The sequence below is a fragment of the Loxodonta africana genome, chromosome 2 (assembly GCF_030014295.1).
Source record: "Loxodonta africana isolate mLoxAfr1 chromosome 2, mLoxAfr1.hap2, whole genome shotgun sequence".
In the NCBI taxonomy this organism is placed as follows: Eukaryota; Metazoa; Chordata; class Mammalia; order Proboscidea; family Elephantidae; genus Loxodonta; species Loxodonta africana.
In genome coordinates this window covers 230,724,094-230,751,580 of record NC_087343.1, presented here as the reverse complement: position 1 = coordinate 230,751,580, position 27,487 = coordinate 230,724,094, and the positions used below count along the sequence as shown (strand labels likewise).

General features: G+C 46.2%; 3 protein-coding genes across 3 annotated transcripts; 2 read left to right on the top strand and 1 right to left on the bottom strand.

Annotated features, from left to right (window-relative positions):
* The first annotated feature begins 12,160 nt into the window (after positions 1-12,160).
* LOC100670660 (histone H2B type 3-B-like) lies at positions 12,161-12,888 on the top strand. The gene has a single exon (XM_023540336.2). It carries the CDS (start codon positions 12,393-12,395, stop codon positions 12,771-12,773), a length of 381 nt encoding a protein of 126 aa, XP_023396104.1. The 5' UTR covers positions 12,161-12,392; the 3' UTR covers positions 12,774-12,888.
* A 3,543-nt stretch (positions 12,889-16,431) lies between these two features.
* On the bottom strand, positions 16,432-18,072 carry LOC100670942 (histone H2B type 3-B). Its single transcript, XM_010600725.3, has one exon. It carries the CDS (start codon positions 18,026-18,028, stop codon positions 17,648-17,650), a length of 381 nt encoding a protein of 126 aa, XP_010599027.1. The 5' UTR covers positions 18,029-18,072; the 3' UTR covers positions 16,432-17,647.
* An 8-nt stretch (positions 18,073-18,080) lies between these two features.
* Positions 18,081-26,938, top strand: LOC100671226 (histone H2A type 3). Its single transcript, XM_064279662.1, has one exon. The coding sequence runs from the start codon at positions 18,344-18,346 to the stop codon at positions 18,734-18,736; it is 393 nt and encodes a 130-aa protein (XP_064135732.1). The 5' UTR covers positions 18,081-18,343; the 3' UTR covers positions 18,737-26,938.
* The last annotated feature ends 549 nt before the right edge of the window (positions 26,939-27,487 follow it).

Below are 27,487 nucleotides of genomic sequence, written 5' to 3'. Positions count from 1 at the left end.
CCAACAGAGAGAGAAAGCCTTCCCCTAGAGCCAGTACCCTGATTTTGGACTTCTAGTCTCCTAACTGTGAGAAATGAATTTCTGTTTGTTAAAGCCACCCACTTATGGTATTTCTGTTATAGCAGCAATAGATAGCTAAGACAACAACATAGTCGCTGTCATGGGTTGAATTATGTCCCCCCAAAAATGTGTGTATCAATTTCGCTGGGCCATGATTCCCAGGATTGTGTGGCTGTCTTCCATTTTGTGATTGTAATTTTATGTTAAAGAGGATTAGGGTGGGATTGTAACACCCTTACTAAAGTCACATTCCTGATCAAATGTAGAGGGAGTTTCCCTGGGGTGTGGCCTACACCAGCTTTTATCTTGCAGGAGATAAAAGGAAAGGGAAGCAATCAGAGAGCAGGGGACCTCATACCACCAAGAAAGCAGTGCCAGGAGCAGAGTGCGTCCTTTGGACCTGAGGTTCCTGCGCTGAGATGCTCCCAGGCCAAGGGAAGACTGAAGACAAGGACCTTCCTCCAGAGCCAATAGAAAGAGAAAGCCTTCCCCTGGAGCTGATGCTCTGAATTTGAACTTGTAGCCTACTAGACTGTGGAGAATAAATTTCTCTTTGTTAAAGCCATCCGCTTGTGGTATTTCTGTTACAGCAGCACTAGATGACTAAAACAGTTCCCAAATATAGGATGTAAAATAAATGGGTTGATTTTCATCAACTCAAGCAAATATCAATGTAACACTTTAATAAAATTGTGAAAATAACATTTCCAGGAAGTACAATTCATGTTTTATCTTGATGTGTCAGTATTATTTGGGTGCCGGTGACAAAATCTAATTGAAAACAAGAAAAATGGTGGAGGTAGATTTATTGGCTCCTGAAACAGTGTGTCTAGCCTAGATGTTTTCAGACAGAGCAAGCTCTCAGGGCTTGTACATGTCTTCTGGGGATGGGCTTCCTCTTCTCTCAGTGCTGCTTTCTTCTGGCATGGTTTCCTTCTTCCTCAGACCGTTTGATCCCTTATGGCACCTAGATCCAAGCCTACCAGAAAAGAGCTTCTCTCTTCCAAATGTTCCAACAAAAGTCCTGGACTGACTCTTGTTGGTCTAGATGGATGTCCTGCCGATCCCTGAGGTCATTGCCATAACCAGAGAAACGGAGTAGGTACACCGAGTGGTTCAGACTTGCGCACAGTGCTCGTCCTCCCACCTGTGGCTGGGACCAGCACCACCTGGAGGAGAGGGAGTGGATTCTAGGCAAGCCCAAACCACCCATACCCACATATCCATGTGTCCATCTGTGGCTGAGCTAACAAAGCAAGGAAATTATTAAGAGGGTATTGGATGGTTTACAGGATCACCTGTAGGGCTGGGGAGCAAGCATAGAGGCAACCTCAAACAACTAAGGTGAAACGATACCAAGGTTAGCTGCTGCCATTACCCAGGGCCAGCTCCACATTACTGCCACCATGCTTCTAGAAAGTGAGTTTCCTGCAACTCTACCCTCCATGAGGATTTGAATAGCTAAATTTAAATACTGTGAATATTAATTTTCTTTTAATAGTCCAATACTAAATAGAAACTTTGTACAATTTTCTATCCTTTTTAACTTAAAAATTACATCAAAAATCTTGTGGCTGACCGTGGGTCACTGGCACTGCTTCCATGGCAGACTTTGTCAGACACTGTAGTATGGCAATAACCATCTAATAAAGAGTCGATTGCCCCCTAAAACTATTACATCAAAACCAATTACTCGATTTTACATTTCTATTTCAATTATCATGCTAATCTTTTAGATATTTCGTGTGTCACAATATCTTACATAATTTAAGATAATCATAAACCAATTACCTACAGTATAAATATACCTACTACTGTATATATATCTAAACTTGAAGCAAAAGAAGCAATAATAAATTCTAAGGGTTTGATCCACTATATACGTGTATAATTCTCAAACAATTACATCATGCCAACCCAAGCCAGTCAGGGTTTCTTTCCCAGTGCACTGAAGTGAATGTATGACCAGAGCCTCCTCACAGATCACAGAACTTGGTTCTTCGCTTTAACCTTGTCATTTACAATAACATGGTCTCCAACTCAACAGGGGCTTGCTTGGTACCATGCACATCCTTTGGTTTCAAGTTGTACCTCTCTGATTGTTTGTCTAAAATTGACAACATCTCCCACACCAAAAAACGGGGAGAAAACCAGCACACTTCCTTCTCAGCTTCGGTTTGATATTGATGCTTTAGCTCTCAGGGGATAGTCGTGTGACTGAGGTCACAAGACTGAAGTCATTGTCAACGATAGTGATCTCTAGAGAGGTGATACCTTAACAAAATATAGGTTGACGGCACGACTCTAGAAAAGGGAAGATCAAAAAGCAGAAGGCTTTTCAGTGTCGCCAGCACTGCCATCAATTTCTGATTACCTTCAAGCTACCCGAAGAATCAGGCTCTCTGGATGCCATCAGCCACTAAGACTCTTCCATAAACTGTGCAATGTCTAATTGCATGCTTACCAAGTGTTAGGGTCTAAATTGTGCACCCAGAAAAAAGGTTTGCTGTGGTTCTAATCCTTGTACCAGTGAACGTGGCCTTACTAGAATATAGGATCTTTTTTTTTAAGATGTGTTAAGTTAACATGAGGTCATACAGGCAGCTGGGTCCTGATTCGTTCTGAGTGGTATCTTACGTAAGGGGAGAACAGACGTGAAGCCAGGGTCACATACAGGGGAAGGCCCTATGAGAAGACGCGTCTACAAGCAGCAAAGGAATGCCAAGAATTGGCAAACACCACCGAGAGCTAGGAGAGAAGCACGGACCAGTCTCTCTCTCAGAACCCTCAGAAGGAATCCACAGACCTGATACTCCAGTACTGTGAGGCATTAAATTTCTGTGTTTTAAAGCCACCCACTGTGTGGTATCTTGTTAGGGCAGCCCTAGGAGACAGAGACACCAGGGAACTTGCTATTACCAATTGACTTCCTCTGTAATGTTTTCCGGAGTAAGAGAATGTGCTCTACAAACAAGAGGAAAGGGAGCAAGGAAGACCCAGAGCTGAGAACTAGCAGAAGTAACCCTGTCAAGAGGATAGAAGGCAACACTCCTGGTAGAAAGAGGAGTCAAGGCCCAGAGCAAGAGACACAGCAGCAAGGTGTTCCAGAGCTGCAAGCCCACAATTGTGAATGGAGTGTGGAGTGTCTGTGTGCATAGCAAGGGGTTTACACAGGACAGAGACATGACCAGGCCATGGAATGTCACAACACCCAGCTGCAGAAACATGGACTGGTCACAGGGAGGTCAAGGGCAAGGGTGGAGGTCCTTAGAACAGCTGTGGGGATTGATTGACCAGACAAGTGATGAGGAGGAAAGAAGAGAATTGTGGTCATTGGCTCAGAACGGGGGAGGGTGGGCAGGGCAGGAAGGAGGAGGGAGCAGATGACCGCGGTTTGGGTTTTCTGTAGGAACATGGGTGGTTGGATGGGTGTCATCACTGACAAAGGCAAACTGGAGAGGAGAGGTGTAGAAGGTGAATCCAGTTTTGAAAAGATGCCGTTCGAGGTTTGGGCCTTTTGTTCTTATTTTCTAATCTTAGTCAAACACTGCCTGACCCCTTTCAGTAGAGAGGCCCCCATTCAGCCCGTCCTGATAAGCGTCTGGCTATCTGCCATTTTACCCAGAACATCAGTCCCTTTCTATAATCCAAGGGAGTCGCAGAAAGCATTAAAATGCTTACGTCTAAATTCAAAACCAGTTATGGGTTGTGGAAAACAAGAAGTTGTGGCAATAAATGAGTATCAACCCGGAGAGGAATTGTTGATTAAACACAGCACACCCTGGTGGTGGGTGTGACACAGACCGCGAATTAGAGCTACCCCAGAAAAAAAAAAAAAAAATTTTTTTTTTTTTTTTTTTACCCCAGAAAGTCTGCAGGAATTACATCAAGATGTGCAGGAAGGAAAAAGTGGACAAAAATGCCTATGTGGGAATCACATCTTGGGAAACAACTACAAAAAAGAAAAATCTGTATAACTGATAAGGAGGAAATGATGGCGATGTGGGGTCAGGGGCCAGGAGGGTGGGGAGACAGGCAGAATAGAAAGGAAAATCACTCTTTGAAAGCAAGTATATAGACACACGGAAACCCTGGTGGTGTAGTGGTTAAGTGCTAAAGCTGCTAACCAAGACGTTGGCAGTTCGAATCCGCCAGGTGCTCCTTGGAAACTCTATGGGGCAGTTCTACTCGTCCTATAGGGCCACTATGAGTAGGAATCGACTTGACCGGCAGTGGGTTTGGTTTTGGTTTATATAGACACATGTATTATGTATAAATGTTTCAGACCAAAGGCTGTTCCAACATAGCCAAGGACCACTGCAGCCCTAGCTCTGCTGAAATTCCTTTGCGGGCCTACACCTTCTCCAAAAAAATCTCAGGAGTTTGTTCCATCTCTAGATGGAAGAATTTTCTATTAAATACTAGAATTTATTTAGTGTTTCGGCAAAGGAAATAATGTAGCAGTACTCCGTAATGATGTCTTTAGGAAGAATTGTGCGCTCAGAACCTGAGGCTACAAAACTCTGGAGGAAGACTAAGGGGGTGATTCCGGCCAGGAACCTTGTTAGCGTTCAAGGTAGGAGGCAAACGTACGATCCAGCTCGACGTGAGCAGGCGGCGGGCCGGGTAGCGAGCCAGTTGCCCCGTCCAGGCCTGAAATTGATTAAACAACCTAGAATTCCACATCTGAACCTACCACTCCCCATCCTCCAACTTCCCCCCGCCCCCGCTCCCCGCTCCCCGCTCCCCATACACGATCCCAAGTTGTCCCAAAAGCTACATTTCTTCTGTAAATCTACAGCGGAAGAAAATCAAGGGCACAGGGGAGAAAAAACCCTGCAAGTCGGTTAACTGATATCACATGTCAATTAAAAAAAAAAAAAAAAAAACCCTGCCGCTGTCATTTCTGACTCATAGCGACCCTGTAGGACAGAGAATTGCCCCATAGGGTTTCCTAGGCTGTAAGTCGTTATGAAAGCAGAATGTCACATCTTTCTCCCCCTGAACGGCTGGGGGTTCTAACCACCGATAGTTAGGTTAGCAGCTGAGCACTTAGCCACTGCGACACCAGGGCTCCTCACGTCCGATAAGATGCATAAAATCATAAAAGCATTTCCTCCGGCTCCCGGAGCCCGGGACGCCATTTCCAGCCGGCTCCCCACGGATACCACGCAGGCGCTGGGAGCCTGTGGGCATGAGGGTGACGCCCTTGGCGGAGGGATGGCGCACAGGCAGGTCTGCCTCCCATGGTCCTGCGGCGCCACTGCGGCGGGGCTGGGTCTTGAGGTCCTGCCAGGAGGACACAGCGCCGGCCGGCAGCTCGGCGGACTTTTGGGGCGGCGGGGCCTAGGTGCGCCTCGGTGCGGGGATGTAGGACTACCGGGGTGCAGGGCCGCAGGCGTGCAAAGCTGTGGGGACCAGGGTGCAGGCGCGCTAGAGCGCAGCGGTGCCGGGGGCAGGGGTGCTGGGGTGCAGGGGTGCTGGAGTGCAGGAGCAGCTCCCCCCGCGCCCACCTGCTTCTCTAGGGGAACCACCGAGGGCGGTGGCCGCGCACAAAGCCGGAGCCGCCAATGTCTGCGTTTGATTGGCTCAAAATTGTGTCCTGCCCACCAACGGGCAAACCCTGAGCTGCTGCGCCTTCTCCGGCTTGCCAAAGCTTTCGTTTATTCGAACGCCTTTCTTCCCTCACTTTTGTCTAAATTTTGAATTTTGGGGGGTATTTTATTCACATTTGTGCTTTAATGCTTCTTCCTTGTCTTTGGATATTATCGTGATTCCTGACAACCATGCGATGCGGTGAATGCTGGTTGCCTTTGCGAAAGGGGAGGGACCGGCGTTTGAAAAAGCCCGCGCTGAGCCGAGACTGGTGGGTGCGCCCTAGTGTGTTAGTCCGCCCGCAGGGCTGGTTGTGCCCATCCTCCTTCTGCCTTCATCTCTGCCTTCACGACTATTTGTCAGTTTCTACTGAGATATCTTCGCCACGGCTTCCCAACCCCATCCCTGCAGCTCTTTCCTCCCCGGTCGGGACCCCCCCTCCTGAAAATGTAAAAAATTTTCTCAAAGCATGTCCACAAGCTTTGTGATTTATGTGTTGTCTGGTTTCCACATCTCCTCCAAATACTGTTTGAAGCTACTGAATTCACCTTCACCAGCCCTTAAGATATTTTAATTACTGCACACCCTGGTGGCGCAATGGGGAAAAGCTACGGCTGCTAACCAGAAGGTCGGCAGTTTGAATCTACCCGATGCTCCTTGGAAGCTACGGGGCAGTTCTCCTCTGTCCTGTAGGATCGCTGTGGGTCGGAATCGACTCGACGGCAGTGGGTTTGGTTTGGGTTTTTTGTGCACTTAGATAAGAAGTAAGACATATGTCCTACTTGAGGGGAGGCAGAAGGGGGGGTGGCAGCACACACTTCCGGTTAAAAATATTTAATTAAAACCTACTGGAGGCACTTAGTTGCTCATTACCCAGCTTCCCTGAGCCAGCTGACTCACCACGACCCCGTGTGTGTTAGTGCTTTCAGTGGCTGATGTTTGGGAAGTAGATCACCAGGCCTTTCTTCAGAGGCACTTCCGTGTGGACTCAAACCTCCACCCTTTCAGTTAGCAGCTGAGCTCATTAACCACTCGCACCCCTCAGGGATTCTTCCTGTGGTTAATGAAGAAAAGCAAGTGACTGCTTCCAGTCTGAATTGGGGAAGCACGAAGACCTTACTTAGGAACTTTCCTTAACTTAGCCAACTCTAAAAATGTGCCTACAGTTCATCACGTGCAAAAAAAAAAAAAAAATTCAGGGAGCAGAGAATTTGGAAGTATTTTGCTTCTGTGAAGTTTTTACTATCTATAGACGGTGCTGCGACCGGGAATTTTGTTGTCACGTTCCATAGGCTTGTGTGTTCATTATTATGTTTGCTTCATAAATTTGGATTCACAGTCTGATTCTACTTCCGAAGCTGTGATTGCCAGTCCTTTATTCACACCTGTCACTGGAATTTGATTGCAACGCTGTTGCTCTGTATTTCCTGAAATAAAATGGAAATAGGCAGAGAAGCAGCTTTTGCAAACGTTGGCATTTGCAAAGGAACACACTGGGACACCACTGGGAAACGACGACCCGTGGTCAGTAGGAAGGCCGAGGAGGGCCTAACTGACCCCGAGAGCACTCTCCACCCGTGGTCGGTAGGAAGGCGGAGGAGGGCCTGACCGACCCCGAGAGCACTCTCCACCCGTGGTCGGTAGGAAGGTGGAGGAGGGCCTGACCGACCCCGAGAGCACTCTCCACCCGTGGTCGGTAGGAAGGCTGAGGAGGGCCTGACTGAACCCCGAGAGCACTCTCCACCCGTGGTCGGTAGGAAGGCTGAGGAGGGCCTGACCGAACCCCGAGAGCACTCTCCACCCGTGGTCGGTAGGACGGCTGAGGAGGGCCTGACTGAACCCCGAGAGCACTCTCCACCCGTGGTCAGTAGGAAGGCTGAGGAGGGCCTGACCGAACCCCGAGAGCACTCTCCACCCGTGGTCGGTAGGAAGGCTGAGGAGGGCCTGACCGAACCCCGAGAGCACTCTCCACCCGTGGTCGGTAGGACGGCTGAGGAGGGCCTGACTGAACCCCGAGAGCACTCTCCACCCGTGGTCAGTAGGAAGGCTGAGGAGGGCCTGACCGAACCCCGAGAGCACTCTCCACCCGTGGTCGGTAGGACGGCTGAGGAGGGCCTGACTGAACCCCGAGAGCACTCTCCACCCGTGGTCGGTAGGAAGGCTGAGGAGGGCCTGACTGAACCCCGAGAGCACTCTCCACCCGTGGTCGGTAGGACGGCTGAGGAGGGCCTGACCGAACCCCGAGAGCACTCTCCACCCGTGGTCGGTAGGACGGCTGAGGAGGGCCTGACCGAACCCCGAGAGCACTCTCCACCCGTGGTCGGTAGGAAGGCCGAGGAGGGCCTGACCGACCCCGAGAGCACTCTCCACCCGTGGTCGGTAGGACGGCTGAGGAGGGCCTGACCGAACCCCGAGAGCACTCTCCACCCGTGGTCGGTAGGACGGCTGAGGAGGGCCTCACTGAACCCCGAGAGCACTCTCCACCCGTGGTCGGTAGGAAGGCTGAGGAGGGCCTGACCGAACCCCGAGAGCACTCTCCACCCGTGGTCGGTAGGAAGGCCGAGGAGGGCCTGACCGAACCCCGAGAGCACTCTCCACCCGTGGTCGGTAGGAAGGCGGAGGAGGGCCTGACTGAACCCCGAGAGCACTCTCCACCCGTGGTCAGTAGGAAGGCTGAGGAGGGCCTGACTGAACCCCGAGAGCACTCTCCACCCGTGGTCAGTAGGACGGCTGAGGAGGGCCTGACCGACCCCGAGAGCACTCTCCACCCGTGGTCGGTAGGACGGCTGAGGAGGGCCTGACTGAACCCCGAGAGCACTCTCCACCCGTGGTCAGTAGGAAGGCCGAGGAGGGCCTGACCGACCCCGAGAGCACTCTCCACCCGTGGTCGGTAGGACGGCTGAGGAGGGCCTGACTGAACCCCGAGAGCACTCTCCACCCGTGGTCAGTAGGAAGGCCGAGGAGGGCCTGACCGAACCCGGAGAGCACTCTCCACCCGTGGTCGGTAGGAAGGCCGAGGAGGGCCTGACTGAACCCCGAGAGCACTCTCCACCCGTGGTCAGTAGGAAGGCTGAGGAGGGCCTGACTGAACCCCGAGAGCACTCTCCACCCGTGGTCGGTAGGAAGGCCGAGGAGGGCCTGACCGAACCCGGAGAGCACTCTCCACCCGTGGTCGGTAGGAAGGCCGAGGAGGGCCTGACTGAATCCCGAGAGCACTCTCCACCCGTAGTCGGTAGGAAGGCCGAGGAGGGCCTCACTGAACCCCGAGAGCACTCTCCACCCGTGGTCAGTAGGACGGCTGAGGAGGGCCTGACTGAACTCCGAGAGCACTCTCCACCCGTGGTCAGTAGGAAGGCCGAGGAGGGCCTGACTGAACCCCGAGAGCACTCTCCACCCGTGGTCAGTAGGACGGCTGAGGAGGGCCTGACTGAACCCCGAGAGCACTCTCCACCCGTGGTCAGTAGGAAGGCTGAGGAGGGCCTCACTGAACCCCGAGAGCACTCTCCACCCGTGGTCAGTAGGAAGGCTGAGGAGGGCCTCACTGAACCCCGAGAGCACTCTCCACCCGTGGTCAGTAGGAAGGCTGAGGAGGGCCTGACTGAACCCTGAGAGCACTCTCCCTTTGTCTGCAGTCCTCCGCACCTTCAGTTGAGGGGATTCCCTGGATGCCGGCCCGGCTGAAAGCAGAGCGTTTTAAGAGAAAGGGACTTCCAGCCTCACAACCTCTCACCAAAGGAAATGTCGCTCGTGGGAATACTTCCCGGTGGTAGTGGGAGAACCGCGTTTGTCCAGAGGGTGTCAGCTGGAAGCTATGCAGGAGGACAAACCCTAACTAAGCCTTCTTTTCCTTCTTTGCGATTCTTTATTTAATAAATTTGACATATGAGTCGGAATCGACTCGATGGCAGTGGTTAGTAGAGTATGCAAAACTCCAAAGCATAAAAAAAAAAAGCATAGGCCCTGTAATTTCACCCATCCTCCTCCCTTTGGCTCTTAACTCTGAAGTAATAAAATTTCATTTGTAAGCTTTTAAACTAAACATGTCCTTTCTGTATGTGCAGGGTGCTGCTTCCAAACAGAACCCTCTGAGCACCGCCTATATTTTTTCCTGTTTTACTTTAGCTGTTCCAGTACTAAATCAACGCTCTTCTGGAAAATAAATCATTTGTTTGCCATTAAATGTATGTTTGTGAGAATTTTAAAGTGGCCTAGCTTCTTGGCTGGGGTTGGGGAGAGTGCTTACTGCATATAGCCCTCATCCTGGTACAAAAGGATGCTGTCATGGGGTGCTGGGCAAACACTCAGGATGATAAAGTGTGTTCATTTCATGCATTCAAGCATTTACTCAGCATAGTTACTGTAACGCTCCCAGCGCCAGGCGCCAGGCACTGAGGTCTAGGAAGGAGATTTTTGTTTTGATTGTACCTACCGTTTTCAAAGCTTCTGACTCCCCAAAGAGGGAAGAGGAGAGAACTCACCTAATGGTGCTGGTGGAGTCAGCAATTTCTGTAACTGGTTATTGTTTCTAAAGCAGAAGAAAATAATAATGGTTAAAAAAAAAGAAGTGAATACATGATCCAGAAGTAAGCTTTTGTCTGTAAGTAAGCCTTTTTTTTTTCTTTCTTCAAGTGCATTGTATTTAAAGATATTTTTAAAAACTGAGTCTGTGATTACGGAATGGAGTGCAATTTCATTCTACGGCACTAGAAATTTCAAAAATGGTTTCCCACAGTCCCCCCCAAAACTTAAAAATTGAACAATGCACTGCATTTTGCTAGCTTTTTTCTCCTCACCACATTATAAATATTATTCCCACTTTAAAATGAAATTCATATCCAAAAAGTAAATATATGTATATATACGTATAAGTTTTTATACTACTGGCTTCCAGTGCCAGCTTCTAAGCTCACTAGCTGTTTCATGTGGGACATTTGGGTTGTTTTCTTCAGCCCTGCCTTACTCATCTCTAAAATAGTGTTATTAATAGTGCATACCGTGAATTCAGTGGTTACCTAGCTCATAATGAGCACTATAGAAACGGTCGTTATATCAGTTACATATTGTAAAAGTAAACAGATAAAATACTTAACGTTGAGTATATCCTGAGGGTCTTCTGATGATACCAGATTGATCTCAGAGTACATACTTGAAAGCATAGGACATTCCCTTAGTACACATTCAACGAACATTTATAGGACCCCTGATATGTGTCAAGCACTGTGTTCCAACCTAGAGATTCAGAAGTAAGGCAAACATTTCTTAAAGTTTAGTCAGTCTTTAGTGGGAGAGTGAAAGGGTCTTTCTACATATTTATTTGATGGAGGTGCCCAGGGCATAGAGGGTGCTTGGCAGAGGGGGCGCCAGCTGCTTGTGGCTGAGTCAATTCTGTGAAGGGAGAAATGGAGCCAAGAGACATTAAGCACTAAGTGTACACTGGGCACCCTGCCAACTGGTTCACACACATTAACTCACAGCAATCCTATCAGATAGGCAGTGAGACCCTCATTTTACCGATGAGAAAAATGAAGGCTGAGACAAAGTAAATTACTTGCCAGAGGTCACCCAGATTCTGCATTTCTAATGAGCTCCCCAGGCGATACCGATGCTGATACAGCGAGGCATTTGAATTCAGAGCACCTTATGCTTATAATCTGGCCGTGAATATATATTATATATAAGCTTGTGTTGGCTATGAGTTGGAATTGACTGGGCGGCAATGGGGTTTGTTTGTTTGTTTGTTTGTTTGGTATTTTGTGTTTGAGAGGGGACACAGCAACTGGTGACTCCCATAAGTCTGTGTTCTAGAGCAATACCTATCTCTTGGAGTCCTGATAATGTAGTGCTTAAGAGCTCAGCTGCTAACCCAAAGGTCAGGAGTTTAAATCCACCAGCCACTCCTTGGAAATCCTAGGGGGCAGGTCTACTCTGTCCTATAGGGTCAGTGTTTGTTTTTCGGTTATGGAGATATTAGGAGAATAAAGGAGATCATACATACCAAGCACTTAAACACTTGAGGGGTTACTTATCATTAATAATAATAACAATATGAAGGACTCGCCTTTCATTTGAAATACATGCAATTCCTTCTCCTCTGTTGAAAGTTTGCCCTGTTCGTTTCCAATGCAATTACCTCACTATATTTTCACATTTATTTTCTGTGTTTCCTAACGAACTGCTAGAATTTACTCTTGAACTCGAAAATAATTTGGGGAGGGCGTTTAAAAATTGATGGAAAATAACTGGTTACAGTAGTTTCAATCTGTCTCCTATTTCTCAGCCATTACCATTTTTATAAACACCAGCTTCCCCTCTCTAGATCTCAGCCTCAGAAAAAAAAAAAAAATTTCCCACTGTAAAAAAATTAGTCGACACATATCAAGAGAAGATCCAGACTTGGCCTTAAAAATCTATTTCTATTTCCTTTTTTGCCACGTCCAGGTATGGTAATAGAGATCTTCTCTCACATTAAAACAAAGGCTCCTAAACAAAGATTCCCAGAGTGCTGCCAGGCCGGTAGAGGTGCTTTTTGATTGGTTGAAGTGTCTGCCGGTCTGTCATCCAATAAGAAAGCAGAGTCGGCATCTCTATTTACATAAATTCTTCCTGTTTACCACAGTATGAGGCATGTTATCCAATCAGATTCTAGAAACATGGAAGCCTTCATTTGAATATAAAAATGACAAATAGACCTGCTCTGTCCTCATTTCCATTTGTTTCTATTCGGACACTGTGTCAACATGCCAGATCCTTCTCGGTCGGCTCCCGCCCCTAAGAAAGGCTCCAAAAAGGCCATCACCAAGGTTCAGAAGAAAGACGGCAAGAAGCGCAAGCGCGGCCGTAAGGAGAGCTACTCCATTTACGTGTACAAGGTGCTGAAGCAGGTGCACCCGGACACCGGCATCTCGTCCAAGGCCATGGGCATCATGAACTCCTTCGTCAACGACATCTTCGAGCGCATCGCCAGCGAGGCCTCCCGCCTGGCGCACTACAACAAGCGCTCCACCATCACCTCCCGGGAGGTGCAGACGGCTGTGCGCCTGCTGCTGCCCGGGGAGCTGGCCAAGCACGCCGTGTCCGAGGGCACCAAGGCCGTCACCAAGTACACCAGCTCCAAGTGAGGCGCTTCCACCGCAGCCGCGCAACAGAACCCAAAGGCTCTTTTCAGAGCCACCCCCATGCTCACAAAGGAGCTTACAAACCAGTTTGGTGGTGACATTAATTCAGTTGGGATTATGAAGCACCTGGGGTGAGCAATGGGACACAAGTCTTGAAATAAAGCTAGGCTCCTGTTCTTAATGACATTTCTTCAACTAACATTCCATGAAGCTTGCTGGTTTAGCTTTAGTCCCAGGGCTGTGACCATCTGCGCAAGGCACGCTCCCTGTGGATCCCCAGCGGGATCACTTACAGGACGACCTTGTGCCATTCTCCCCCACCCTGCATCCCTTCGTGGCTGCTTGTAAGCGAGGCCTGAGGTGCACTGGTTGGAGCTTGGTGATACTCTGGGTGTTGTCACGAAGCCCTGAAGGTGGCGCTTGGGGCTGTCATTACTTAGCTTCTTCCCGCCTTTGCCACGACTAGATGCGGTGATTTTCTAGCCAAAAGCTAAACGCTTCTGCAGCGTTGAGCTTACGCAGCTCCTTATGAGCACTCTGCATTCCACTTTGAAAAATCAAGTGGCGGGGTGCAGGGTTCCTGATCTCCACCCCTCACCACTCACCTAAAATCCTCCCAAATTAGGAGATTCAGAGAGTTTATATTTTTAAACATAAGTATAGTAAACGGGGAAAGATCCCTTGTAGTAAAGAAAAATGTAGCATCTTTTTCTTCCTCCCCAGTAAAAATCAGATGCTAAATAAATACAATCCTCCCTGGATGACAGATTTACTAACAAATAAGGCATGCAGGTCTGGCTGAGGCCTGGGCTTTCCTTGCTCTAAAAAATTTCTCAAAAGGCTGGTCCCTCAGAGCAGTCCATTCTCCTAGAGGTGGAATGTGAAGTTTGGATTAGACTCTTCAGCTAAATTACTGGTGAAGAACAATTAACGTCTAACTCCTGCCCAATGCCTGACATGCTACCTCCAGGGATGGATACACTTTTTAACATGTAATCTTTTACTGCTTTGTATCGTAAATTCGTTTTCTTGGGTTTGTGGCTTCCTCCTAAGTGAACAGTTTTTTTCCTCCAAAATCCTTGGTTTATTGCATAATAACTAGCAAATTTGATTTAAAATATCTAGCAGAGATGGGGGGAGGGGGCAGAGTCTCTTAAATGCATTTCAATTTGTATGCAGGCAAAATCCCTTAAATTCCTTCCCCGACCTTAGTTTGGGAGTACCTGGGTGGTGCAAATGGTTGAGCACTCAACTGCTAGCCGTGAAGTTGGTGCTTCAAACCCTCCCAGAGGTGCCTCAGAAGACAGGCCAGGTGATGTGCTTCCCAAAGTCACAGACCTGAAAAGCCTTAAGGAGCAGTTCTACTCTGCACACATGGGGTCGCCAAGAGTCGACATCGACTCAACAACCACCACCCTTAGTTGAAGCAATTAGCTTAATTATTTCAGACTCAGGGAATGCTTCCATTATTTTGATTCCTGGTTTTTTATTGTCAAATATTTGCTGTGAGCTGACTTCACCTAACCTTCAACTCTAAGTAGCATCTGTCTTTCTCTGCTGTAACAATACAGTCATGGGCATCAATGCTGGGTGCAATTTTTCTCAATCTTCTCGATTATAAAATTTCAATAGCAGAGACCCCTGTTTTGCTTTCTTTGCCTCTCCTTTAACAAATTTTGTCCTAGGCAAAAGGGTCAGTTCTGCACCTGGGGCTGCTGGTGGCCGGAGCAAGCGTAGTCGTGGTCGCTGCAGGACTGCTCAACAACTAGAGGCCATCTGATACTACTTCAAGCTGATTGGGTGTTCCAGATGATTCAAAAAGATTGGGAGATTGATGTTTTGCATTATCCACGACAAAATTTATTTTTCTAGAATTATTTAGAAATTATGATAGCACGTTCGTGTTGCTCATTGATTTTAATTTTGGTACTAAACACTACTGTCCTTTCAAAATTCGCTGCCCATTCACTACAAAACTTATCACACTCTTTTTTCAGGGGATGGGAGTTTCAGTTTATTACACCAATTTCTTAAACTCATTAAGGGAGAACCACATGGATCTGTGAGACTAGTTTCCTGTGACTACAGATGCTTATTTGAGATGGTTACTCTCAATCTACTTTGACTGGAGGGTAAGGGCTTGGAAGTCCCAGTTAGGGGGCACCTGTTTCACAAACGAAGGGAACTGGTTTCTTTGGTTTTACATACAAATAGTCTGTTTCTTGAGAGGATTAGGTGTGTTGACAGGTTCCACTTGTATTTGATGATTGATGACTACTTGACTTGCAGATTATAACTGGAAAGGCAAGAACTAAGTAAAATGGCTATAGCAAAATTTTCACTCCTATATATACTTATTTTTGGGAACCCTGGTGGCATAGTGGTTAAGTGCTACGGCTGCTGACCAAAAGGTCAGCAGTTTGCATCCACCAGATGCTCCTTGGAAACTCTGTGGGGACAATTCTACTCTTTCCTATAGGGTCGCTATGAGTTGGAATTGACTCGACAGCAATGGGTTTGGTTTTTGGGTTCATACTCATTTTGGAGCCCTGGTGGTGCAGTGGTTAAGAGTTTGGCTGCTAACCAAAAGGTTGCCAGCTCAAATCCACCAGCTGCTCCTTGGAAACTGTATAGAGCAGTTCTACTGTCCTACAGAGTTGCTGTGAGTTGGAATCAACTCAACAGCAATGAGGGATATTTATTTTTGTAAATGTTTGTTTTCCAGAACATTTATCTATAAAAGAGAACAAAGGAATGGAAATGGTGATGTACATTGCTACCACTGAAACCATAATAAGAGTATATATGCCTACAGACACATGAACTAACAGAGGCAGAAGGGAAGAAACAGGGAAGAGAGAAAGAAATCGCCACCTATCTCATTAAAATAGGCAGGCATCATTCAATTTTTATTTGCTAATTATCAACAGTTCATGTTTTAACAGCTGTGAACTACCCAGTTGATTTTCTTAAGCACTGAGAGACTTTTGGCAACCTAGTAAAAAAACTAGAAGTACTTTTAAATTCCAATTTACATGCTTTTGGTAGAGAAGAGAAATAAGTAAGACACTGTTAAACATTTAAATATATATAGTACTTGAGGATAAAATTCTAAGGCAGAAGTGGAGTGGAAATTTGAATTCTGGGGGAAAAAAGAATGATCTAAAATTTCTCACTGTCTGACTTTGAGCATGTACCTTATAAATTGATGGTGGTATTAAAATGATATTCCAATGGATACCTTTAAAAGATTGATGTGACGTTGTAGTTTTTTAAAAGTCTACTTTTACAATATGTTGGAATTTACATCCTTGCAGTTATTAACGATAAAAAATATTTTAGATACCAACTTTAAAACGTGTGAGGTTTTCAAAAATTGTTTTAGAAAGGATCCACGCAAGAAAAAAAGGGGGGGGCATTGCTGCCAGGGTTCCAGAGGCTGCTCCCGTTGTGGCGTTTCTGACACAGGCTCTTCTCCCCGAGCTCTGCCCACGCTCGCCCCTGCAGCCCCAGCCTGGGCAAGGGACTGCATTTCTTTGGTGAGATGGCTTGCTAAAAGTGATCTTTATTTATTAATTTTTTAATCGGAGGTCTATTCCTTACCTAAGATGGTTACACTAATTTTCAATAATAAATTCTCAAAATAACTATTAGGAACCCCCCCCCCTTTTTTTTTTTTTTTTTTAACAAATAAGCCAACCGAAGAGAAAGGTAAGCAGTGCTCTTTTCTGGGTGAGGACTCTTCATGCCAACTGCCTTTACTGAACCCAGATGACTCTCAAAATAAATGCCATGAATTCAGAAAGAAAAGAGAAATAAACGTTTATTGAATTCAGCTTTACTAATGCTTGACATGGAAAAAAGGCCTAGCGATCTACTTCCAAAAACCAGCCAGTGAAAACCTTTTGAATCACAACGGTTCAATTCTGCTGTGCATGGGGTCGCCGTGAACCGGGGCGACCGGATGGCGGCCAACAACAAGGCTCATGTGAAATAACTGCGTGGCTGAAGGCGGGAGGCAGGAGGGAGCCGCATTTATTCGGAAAAGGAATGATTTATGTCTTCAGTGGATTTTAAAATCATTTGACACCTCTCTTCGCAACATAAATAAACGGGTTATATCTACCCACAACGGAGATCAGCTTCCTATCACATTTGGCTCCCACAGCACAGGGGCCGAAGGGCGGCGTTGCGTTTTCACAGCATTTCAAACAAATCCTGCCACAGCGGATTTTAACTGCTTGAGAATAAAGATGTCTGATGCAGGCTAGCGCGCAGTGCTTGGAGCTGCTGCCGGAGGAGTGCGACACTACTCAGGGCATCACCAAGACCCGCGTCCACTGCTTGTCCGGCCTCAGGCGCGCGGGTGGCACAAGGTCTTCCTGGAGAGGTGACCGCGCCCCGTCGCCACACGGAGAAAGCCACCGGCAGACTGTCACGGCCTTGGACCGGGTCCACGCGCTCAAGTGCCCGGGCAACACGCTCAAGCTGCCAAAGAACATAGGAATCCAAAAGCTCCTACTTTAGCCTAGTGGTGCGTTTTTAATAACTTTGGGTGGAGAAAAGAGTGGATACAGTTAACCTTTGACCACCTCCCACCAACATTACAAGTATTTTGCTCCACAAAGGGTTCAGCCCCTTATGTCCATAAAGAGCAATTCTACATTGATATTCTCTCCCCGATCTCCCGGCTGCACTCAGACTAACCAACGAATCACTAGGGCATACAAACGTAGCAGGGAATTACGCAAAAAAAAAAAAAAAAAAGAAAAAGGAAAAAAAAAAAACCTTTAACGTGTTCGAAACCCTTTCTCGATCATGTGGGTGGCTCTGAAAAGAGCCTTTGGGTTCTGTTGCGCGGCTGCGGTGGAAGCGCCTCACTTGGAGCTGGTGTACTTGGTGACGGCCTTGGTGCCCTCGGACACGGCGTGCTTGGCCAGCTCCCCGGGCAGCAGCAGGCGCACAGCCGTCTGCACCTCCCGGGAGGTGATGGTGGAGCGCTTGTTGTAGTGCGCCAAGCGGGAGGCCTCGCTGGCGATGCGCTCGAAGATGTCGTTGACGAAGGAGTTCATGATGCCCATGGCCTTGGACGAGATGCCGGTGTCCGGGTGCACCTGCTTCAGCACCTTGTACACGTAAATGGAATAGCTCTCTTTACGGCTGCGTTTGCGCTTCTTGCCGTCTTTCTTCTGGGCTTTGGTAACTGCCTTCTTAGAGCCTTTCTTGGGCGCAGGAGCTGATTTGGACGGATCAGGCATGATGGCTGGTCTCTCCAAACAAAAAAAAACTAAAGAAGTACGACGGAGTCTATTTGTACGTCTTGTATTCAAATGAAGCATTAAGAGTTCCTAATATCTGATAGGACAAAGCGTAGCATAACGTCATCACTGGGGAAGGCATATGCAAATTAGGGGATGCCCGGTTTCTTTTATGATTGGCTTCACTAGCGATCCAATCGAATGCTGCCTTTTAGCCTACCTCCGGACCATATATAACGGCTCATTGGCCTTCACAACAGTGTTATTCTGAGTGCTGCTTTCCATTTCCGAGTTTCTGGTGTTCGTGAATACGGGATGTCTGGCCGTGGGAAACAGGGCGGTAAGGCGCGCTCAAAGGCCAAGTCGCGCTCGTCCCGCGCGGGGCTGCAGTTCCCGGTGGGCCGCGTGCACCGCCTGCTCCGCAAGGGCAACTACTCGGAGCGCGTCGGGGCCGGCGCGCCGGTGTACTTGGCGGCCGTGCTCGAGTACCTGACGGCCGAGATCCTGGAGCTGGCGGGCAACGCGGCCCGCGACAACAAGAAGACGCGCATCATCCCGCGCCACCTGCAGCTGGCCATCCGCAACGATGAGGAGCTCAACAAGCTGTTGGGCCGCGTGACCATCGCGCAGGGCGGCGTCCTGCCCAACATCCAGGCCGTGCTGCTGCCCAAGAAGACCGAGAGCCACCACAAGGCCAAGGGCAAGTGAGGCCTGGGAGAGGCAGAACGGCCTTACTGTTCCGGACAAGTGCTTCTTGAAATCAAAGGCTCTTTTCAGAGCCACCCACCGGTTCAAGGAAAGAGCGTGCTGGGTATACTGTCTTTTATTTGCTGGGGGCTGGAGTCATTTAAACGCGTTAACGAGCGCGTCAATGGTCTCTAAGGGCTGAAACGGGAACGTGGGACCTGAACGGCTACTTAGAATCTAAAGTCTCTTCCCGTTCCTTCGTGGCAGGGAAATGGTGGTCCAAAATGTTGCCACTTCTTACTCTTGTATCACAGGCCATAAACCTCATGGGAATGTAATCTCGTCTACTCTAAACGGTAATCACCTAATAACCATGGAGAAATGGTTTTGACGGGGCAAAGGCTCTGAAGTGGCCGTAAAATAGGGATTATTCTACAGAGCTAACCAAGTAGATTCGGTCTTAAAAATAACTTGTCATTTGAGATTTTAATAAGCCTTGTAATTTCGATTTAGAATTGAGTGCTTGAATGAGTTGAAGTTGCCAAGTTTTAAGAGAACCTGAGAACCAGAGTTAATTTACTGGTTCTAAGGTCTTGGGAACGGTACATTTGCTAGGGGCACTTTTAATATTAAAAAAAAAAAAAAAATTAACCATTTAATTTTGAAGGGTGTCAACATTTAAAGGGAATTTAATAGCAAATGGGACAATTATTTAAAAAAACTTATTTAGTATAGGTTGGTCAAACATTCTTCGAAAGTCCCGTTTGAATCGATTGCTAAAATGTACTGGTTTTAGAGAATAAATGGATATGATAAAAACTAGATTTGTGAATTTGCTGAATTTACATCTAATATTGTTAGAACCAGATTAATGTGTGTGGGTTTTTATAAAGATGACTGCTCATGAACTCCACGTTCTTCTATGAAGAAGTATTGGAGAGGCACAGAGAGGCTCCTGGAAAAACCCACAGTTAAGTGGGGACATTAATAACACACACCTTAAAGGGTACTAGAGGGAGAATGAGCTAAGCAAAGATAATCCCTTAAAAAAATTCCTGGCACAAAGTGATTCAGTTACGGCTGTTGTTGTCACCGTTGCTGTTTTCATTAATTTTTTAAAATTGTGAAAATATACACAACAAAGCATACACCGATTCCACAATTTCTACACGTATAGAAACTCTGTGACTGCATTCTTCAAGTTGTGCAACCTTTCTTGATACCCCTTTCCAATTCCACCGTCGTTGGTATAAACTCAATGCCTCCAAAGCAAAAAACTCCCCTTTTCCTCCTCCCTACCACCCATGCCAACCACCAATAATTTAGGTTTGTATATATTTATTTCATGTAAGTGAGATTATACAGTATTTGCCCTTTTGTAACTGACGTCCCTCAGCATAACGTTTTAAAGGTTCACCCATGTTGTGGCATGCATCAGGTCTCTCTTTTTTTTTTTTTAATGGTTGAATACCGCATTTTGTTTATCCAACCATCTGTCAACGGATGTCTCAGTTGTTTGCACATTTTCGATTAATTTTTTTATTATAACGGTAAATGTGGTTTGTTAAATGATTTGGGGATATTATATAATACATCTCATGCATACATATACATACATAATTTATTCTACTAAATTTAGGTCTATCCAAACCAGGGCCTAGACACCATCTGGAGCTAACCACAAATCTGCTCGTCTGTATAAAATATCCCAACTCTACAAAACTTTGCACCAAAAATTGATAAGCCATTGCTCTAACAGTGTGGATTCAAACAACACAACCTTCGCGGGCTGTGTATGTAGAGAGTTTGACAAACATTGTCAAGTAGGCAACATTTCAGTAAAAAAATATTGCAAGGGGCTGTCCAAAAGATTATATAACCTTTCTGGGCATTAATCGGTTATGTTTGCAATAACAGCCTCCAATTCCAGCTTAAACTTGTCTTTATTAGTCTTTGTGTATCTTCAAACCCTTCACAGATTTAAGAAAAATGTACCCCCTCAGCAAGGGAATGGGGCTTAGGTGTTCTAGATTTCCAGAATTTTATTTTAATTCCTCAGGTGATGCGTTAATAGGGAGGCAGAGTGGTGGGAACTCCCTTCAGTGGTAGGAACTTCGTTTGTGTCATCGCTAAGGCTGACTTGTCCAAAACCACATGTGGCGACTTAATTTTAATTTAATTAAAATTAAATACAATTTAAAATGTAGTTTCTCGGTTGCTGGAGTCACACATGGCCAGTGGCTACCGTACTACACAGCATAGATACAGAACACGACCATCATGGCAGAAATCTCCACTGGATGGCTATGGTCTAAGATCTGATCATCAGTTAGGGGGTATCAGGTTCAGAAGTGAGATAATTACCTGGAGGTGCCTGCCTCTTCAAGAGAAAGTCTACCAGACTCATGTATAAGGAAGAAAACACCATATGACCCAGTAATATCACTCTTAGGTATATACCCAAAAGACTTGAAAGCAGGGTCTTAAACAGATACTTGTATACCAGTGTTCACAGCAGCGCTATTCACAATAGACAAAAAGTGGAAACAACCCAGTGTCCACCAACGAACGGTGGGTAAATAAAATCTGGTCTCTACACAATGGCGTGTTACTCAGCCATGAAAACGGATGAAGTTCTGATCTATGCTACAGCATGGGTGAACCTTGAAACCATGATACGGGGTGAAAAAAGCCATACACGAAAGGTCACATGTTGTATAATTCCACTTATATGAGTTATCTAGAATAGGCACATCCATAGACAGGTTGCAGACTAGTGGATGCCAGGTTCTGGGGTCGGGAGGGCATGGAGAGTGACTGCCTAATGGGTACGGAGTTTCCTTTTTGGATGATAAAAATGTTTTGAAACTAGATAGAGGTGTTGGCTACACAATATTGTGAATTTACTACGTGCCACTGATGGTTCATTTTAAAATGATTACTTTTATGTTATGTGAATTTCACCTAAAAATAAGAATCTGAACCTAATAAATGAATATGGAAAAGAAGGGGAAGGGAGAGGAAGAGGAGAAGGAGAAGACCCAAGATGGTCTGGCGGGGGGCTGAGGTGGGGGAGTAGACAGGGCCGGCTAGACTCCAGGATCCAAACCAAACCAAACCCAGTGCTGTCGAGTTGATTCCGACTCATAGCAACCCTATAGGACAGAGTGGAACTGCCCCATAGAGTTTCCAAGGAGCGCCTGGCAGATCCAAACTGCTGACCCTTTGGTTAGCAGCTGTAGCACTTCACCACTACACCACCAGGGATTCCAGGACTCCAGGATAGAAGAAGTATATTTGTAGTGCTTTTCAGGACACTGCTTACCCATCTCTAGGTACAATGGTAACGTGAACACTAATGAGAATATTGCATGATGAGATTTTACTAAAGGGAGATAATCAAGGCTGACAATTCGTCATTTCCCACCGTGGATGCACACTGCCCAAAGGCCATAAGTAGCACACCCGTTAAGAGAGAGCAGAGCAGAAGGCAGCCTGAGGCAAAGCTGGCGAGGGCTGGTGCTGGCCGGTTCTGAGCTGCGGCCAGGGAAGCGGGGCCAGTGCAGGATGGATGCTGTGAGGGTCTGGGCAGTTCAGTGACTGAGTATCTTGTTAAAATGTTAGGTGCCATCAATTCAGCTCCATCTCATAGCGACCCTCTGTGTAACAAAAAGAAACGTTACCTGATTCAGCACCATCCTCGCAATTGTTGCGATGTTTGAGCCCGTTATTGCAGCCACTGTGTCAGCTCGTGTCATGAAGGGTTTCCTTCTTTTTCACTGAACCTCTACTTCACCAACCATGAACTGGTCTCTCCTGATGGCATGTTCAAACTAAAAGAGATGAAGTCTCAACATCCTAGCTTCTAAGGAGAATTGTAACTGTACTTGCTCCAAGACAGATTTGTTCATTCTTCTGGCAGTCCGTGGTATATTCAATATTTTTTGGCAATAAAATTCAAATGCGTCAATTCTTCAGTCTTCCTTTTTCATCGTCCAGCTTTCATATGCATATGAAGCGATTGAAAATACCATGGCTTAGGTCAGGTGCACCTTGGTCCTGAAAATGACATCTTTGCATTTTAACACCTTAAAGAGGTTTTTTGCTACAGATTTGCCCAATGTGGTATCTTACTAAATTTTATCTAGAACTGGAGTTGTCCTTGGGAAGGCAAGAGCCATCAGAGGAAGACCATGTTGAAGAGAAGGTGTCCAATGACTCAGTGTGGTCACAGTGTCTCACCCTGGATGTGGTCTTGGAGCAGCTTGTCTCCGTCATGCTCTGGCCATTGCTTCTGTCTGTTGGGAGCACCCAGACCCATGGTCAGTGGGCTGCCTTTCGCTTGCTCGCTGTGTGACAGGCACATACTCAGCCTCCACCTGGATTATCTCATTCACGCATCCCTACAGATTGGGCATTTTGTGGAGGAAGTTGAGCAAAAAGAGGTACAAGGTCCTAGAGGAAGGGTGTGGCCAAAAGTGCACAGTTATTCCTGCCTCAGAAATATCCATGTCCTTCAGCAGTTTTTTCAGCAGATAAAGCATCCTAGCTGCCAGAATTCTTCTCTGCTTCAGCTTCATTCCTGTCCCATATCCCATTCTGCCTCTTCTCCTAGGCTTGGTTCTGTACCCCAGCTCCTCTCTCACAGATTTATTCTCTCCTCTTCACCAGGTCATTTCCCATAGGCTCACTAACATGTTCAAGAATCGTCCAATTGAAGTAATAATTGATACCCCCCCACGCACACACACATACCAACTTCTGTGTTTCTTAGACTCTAAAATGTTACGAGATGCACTTCGATGAGGAATGCTATCTGTCGATCCTGCAGGAAGGCAAGTTTGTGTGACTTGTTATGACTCCTGTTGGGTCTGGGTGTGCTGGGCTTGTAACTCTCCCATGTCAGTACACTGTTTCATAAAGTGTCCCAGCTCTGATAATCCGAATTTGCCTTGTACCTCTCCCAAAGAGTATGTTTCCCCCTGTAACTTTGCTGAATAAACCAGGTCTTGAGCCTGCCACACAGAGTGGAGGCTTTGTTTTGCTCCAATGCTTGCTCAGCAAATGCCCAGAACCACAGTCCTCCCTCACCCACCACCCCTTCTCTTCCTTCCCTTCCCACCTCTCCCCTGGAGGTGATCAGGGCTGCCCTGGATGTCATTACCATTCATGCTGCCAGGTCTGAGGGGCACTTCTCATCCTCAACGTTGGAAACAGCCAGCCATTTCCTGGAACAGTTTCTGGAAAACTTGCTCTGGGGCCCCCTTTCAGCCCACTGCAGATGGTATCCAAGACTAGAGTGGTAACATCTGAAGTGGAGAGAGGTAAGTGCATTCAGCATATGTTTTAAAGTTAGTGCTGACAGGACTTGCTGAGGGTCTCAGTGTGGGTCATGAAAGAGAGGAATGAATCAAAGACAGCTTTCGTTTATTTATTGTGTTTGCTTAATTGTGTAACTGATGACTGATAGGACAGTTTACCAGTTTACTCAGCTGGGGAAGACTGAGGTGGGTGCCAGTTTGGGTGTGGGCATGGGGGAATGGAAGTCCAGGCTCTTAATAAGACTTTCCATGCAATTCTGCTGCAGAGTGAAGTCTGACAACCACTGATCTGGGCGGAAATATCAAGCCTGGGGCTCATGGGAGGGATGTTTGGGACTCACGAAAGCCACAGCTTGGTTGAGACCACTAAGGAAGGGAGGGATCATCTAGAGCAAAGAGGCATCCTTAGGATAGAGCCCCAGGAAATGTGGTACGTGGCGCCTATGGGCAGATCTCTCCCATCTCTGCCTGCACAGCCCTCTGCTGCTCCTTACCTCATGAGGAGTCGTCTGTTTTCTGGGCTCTTGAATCTGCACTGGCCCTATGACCCACGGGACACAACATCCAGTTCTGGGGACGCTTTACCTTCTTGGGACCATGTGAGGAAGTCCAAACTAGCCATGGAGAAAGACCGTGAGGTGAAGAGTCGGAGGTCTCCCAGACACGTGAGGGAGGCTGTTGGGACCAGCCTGCTCCCAGCCCACCCACCAGCAAATGCACAGCTGAGCCCGGCTCCAACTGTTGACCCAAAGAGCTACCGACAAGAAAGTGGCTGTTGGTTAAGCCGTTATATTTTGGGCCGAGTTGTTATTCAGCAATTGAGAACTAAAAGAGCACTACCAGCGAATGGACCCAGGAGCCCACACCAGTGGCTGAGAGGGAGTTTCCTAAGCTTGGAGGCCGACTAGGAAATTGTGGCCACCTTGTAGGTCACCATGAGTTGGAATTGACTTGATGGCAACGGGTTTGGTTTCGGTTTTGGTATTTTAGTGCAAGAAAAGGCTTGAAACCTTTTCAATGATTTAAAAGCTGCACGTGCACCAAGTGAAGATGATTGCGATGAATGATTTGTTGTGTGTAGGGGTTAGTTCACTTGTTTCAAAGTGAGGGCAAATTTACATAACATTAAAGGGCAAGTACAAGTTGTAAGTCTGATGTTCACAATCTGGTGACTACCTGTATTCTTAAAAACTTAATTCCCCCGTTTGAGAATAAAATCGCCTAAAATCAGTCAGTAAATTCACCATATCAACAGGCTAAGGAAGAAGCATCATATAATCACATCAGTCTGATATGCAGAAAAACTTGATAACAGAAAGAGCAAGTGACAAAATCCAATGTCCGTTCATGATAAAAATTCTCTGCAAACTAGAAATAGAGGAAAACTCTCTCAACTTGATGATCATCTACAAAAAACCTACAGCTAACAACATAATTTATGGTGAAAGTCTGAATGCGTTCCTTCTAAGATTGGGAATGAGGCAAGAATGTCCCCTTTCATCACTCCTTTAACACAGTGCTGGAAGTTCTATCCATTGCAATAAGGGTGAAAGGAAAGAAAGAAAGAAGGAAGGAAGGAAGGAGGGGAGGGAGGGAGGAAGGGAGGAAGGAAAGGAGAGAGAAGACAGAAGCGGAGGGAGGAAGGAAGAAAGGTCATACAGATTGGAATAAAAAATTGTGTCTACTGGCAGATGACATGATTACATACAAAATTCCAAGAAATCTACGTAATAACTCCTAGAACTAATAAGTGAACACAGCAAGGTTGCAGGTTATAAGAGCTACACAAAAATCAATCATATTTCTACACATAAAAAATGAACATGTGAAAACAAATTAAAAATATAATACAACTTAGAATCACTGCAAAGAAAATGAAATACTTAGATATAAATCCAACAAAACACATCCAGGACTTAGATGCTGAAAATTACAAAATCATGATGAAAGAAATCAAGGACCTAAATAAATGGTTTTTTATACCATGTTCATGATTGGAAGACTCAACCTAGTAAAGATGTCAATTTTGCACAAATTGATCTATATGATTATAGCAGGCTCCTATTACAGTCCTAACAAGTTCTTCTATAGACGTCCCGGTTCTACTCTGTTCTACGGGGTCACTATGAGTTGGAATTGACTTGATGGCAACATTGCTGTCAAGTTGATTCTGACTCATAGCAACCCTAGAGGATAGAGTAGAACTGCCCCTATAGCGTTTCCGAGGCTGTAATCTTTATAGGAGCAGGTTGCCAGGCCTTTTCTCACATGCAGTAACTGGTAGGTTCTAACCACTGAGCTTTTGGTTAGCAGCCGAGCATTATAACCACTGAGCCACTGAGACTTCTTCTGTAGACATAGGCAAACTTATTCTAAAATTTATATGGAAAGACACAGGACCCAGAATAGCTAAAACAGTCTCGTAAAAGAAGAATAAAGTGGGAAGCATTACTCTAACAAACATGAAGTCTTGCTATATAGCTACAGTAATCAAGACAATAGTATTGGAGGTGGGATAGACACATATATCAATAGAGCAGAATAGAGAACCCAGAAATAGACCCACTCAAATATACTTAATTGATTTTTGACAAAGATGCAAAAGCAATTCAGTGGAGGAAAGATAGATAGCCTGTAGTAAGAGAACTTTCACAGGCAAAAAAAGTAAAACTTGATCCAACCCTCACAACTCCTATAAAAAATTGACTCAAAATATACCAGAGACTTAGATGGAAAACATTAAATTATATATCTTTCAGGAAAAAAAATTTAGGAGAAAGTCTTCAGAATCTAGGACTAGGCAAAAACTTCTTAGACTTCACACCAGAATCCACAAAAGGAAAAATCGATGAATGGAACTTCAAAATTAAAAACTTTTGCTTTGGGAAAGCCCATGCGAAAAGGATGAAAAGAGAAGCTACAGGCTAAAAAAAAAAAAAAAAAAACAGGCTAGGAGGGAATATTTGCCAACCACATGTCTGACAAAGGACAAATATCTAGAATACATGAGGAGCTCTCAAGACTCAACTGTAAAAATAGCACTCTTGGTTTTGAACAGACTGAGGCCTCATTTGCCTTTCACCTCAACCACTCACTCTCTTCAGGTGCCGAATCACCACCTGCTGGAACAGGCATTTGTCCTGTTGTCTTAGGATATTCAATTCTGCTATAGAAGACAAAAAAAAAAAAAAAGACAAAAGGATGAATGAACGTCCTAAGATATGTTAAGTACCCCTTTACAGTGTTGAAAAACAAAGATGTCACTTTGATGACTAAGGTGCTCCAGACCCAGGCTATGATCTTTTCAGTCCTTCATATGCATGCAAAAGCTGGACAATGACAAAGGAGGACTGAAGAAGAATCGATGCATTTGAATTGCAGTGTTGCCAAAGAATATTGCATACGCCATGGACTGCCAGAAGAATGAATAAATCTGTCTCGGAGGAAGTAC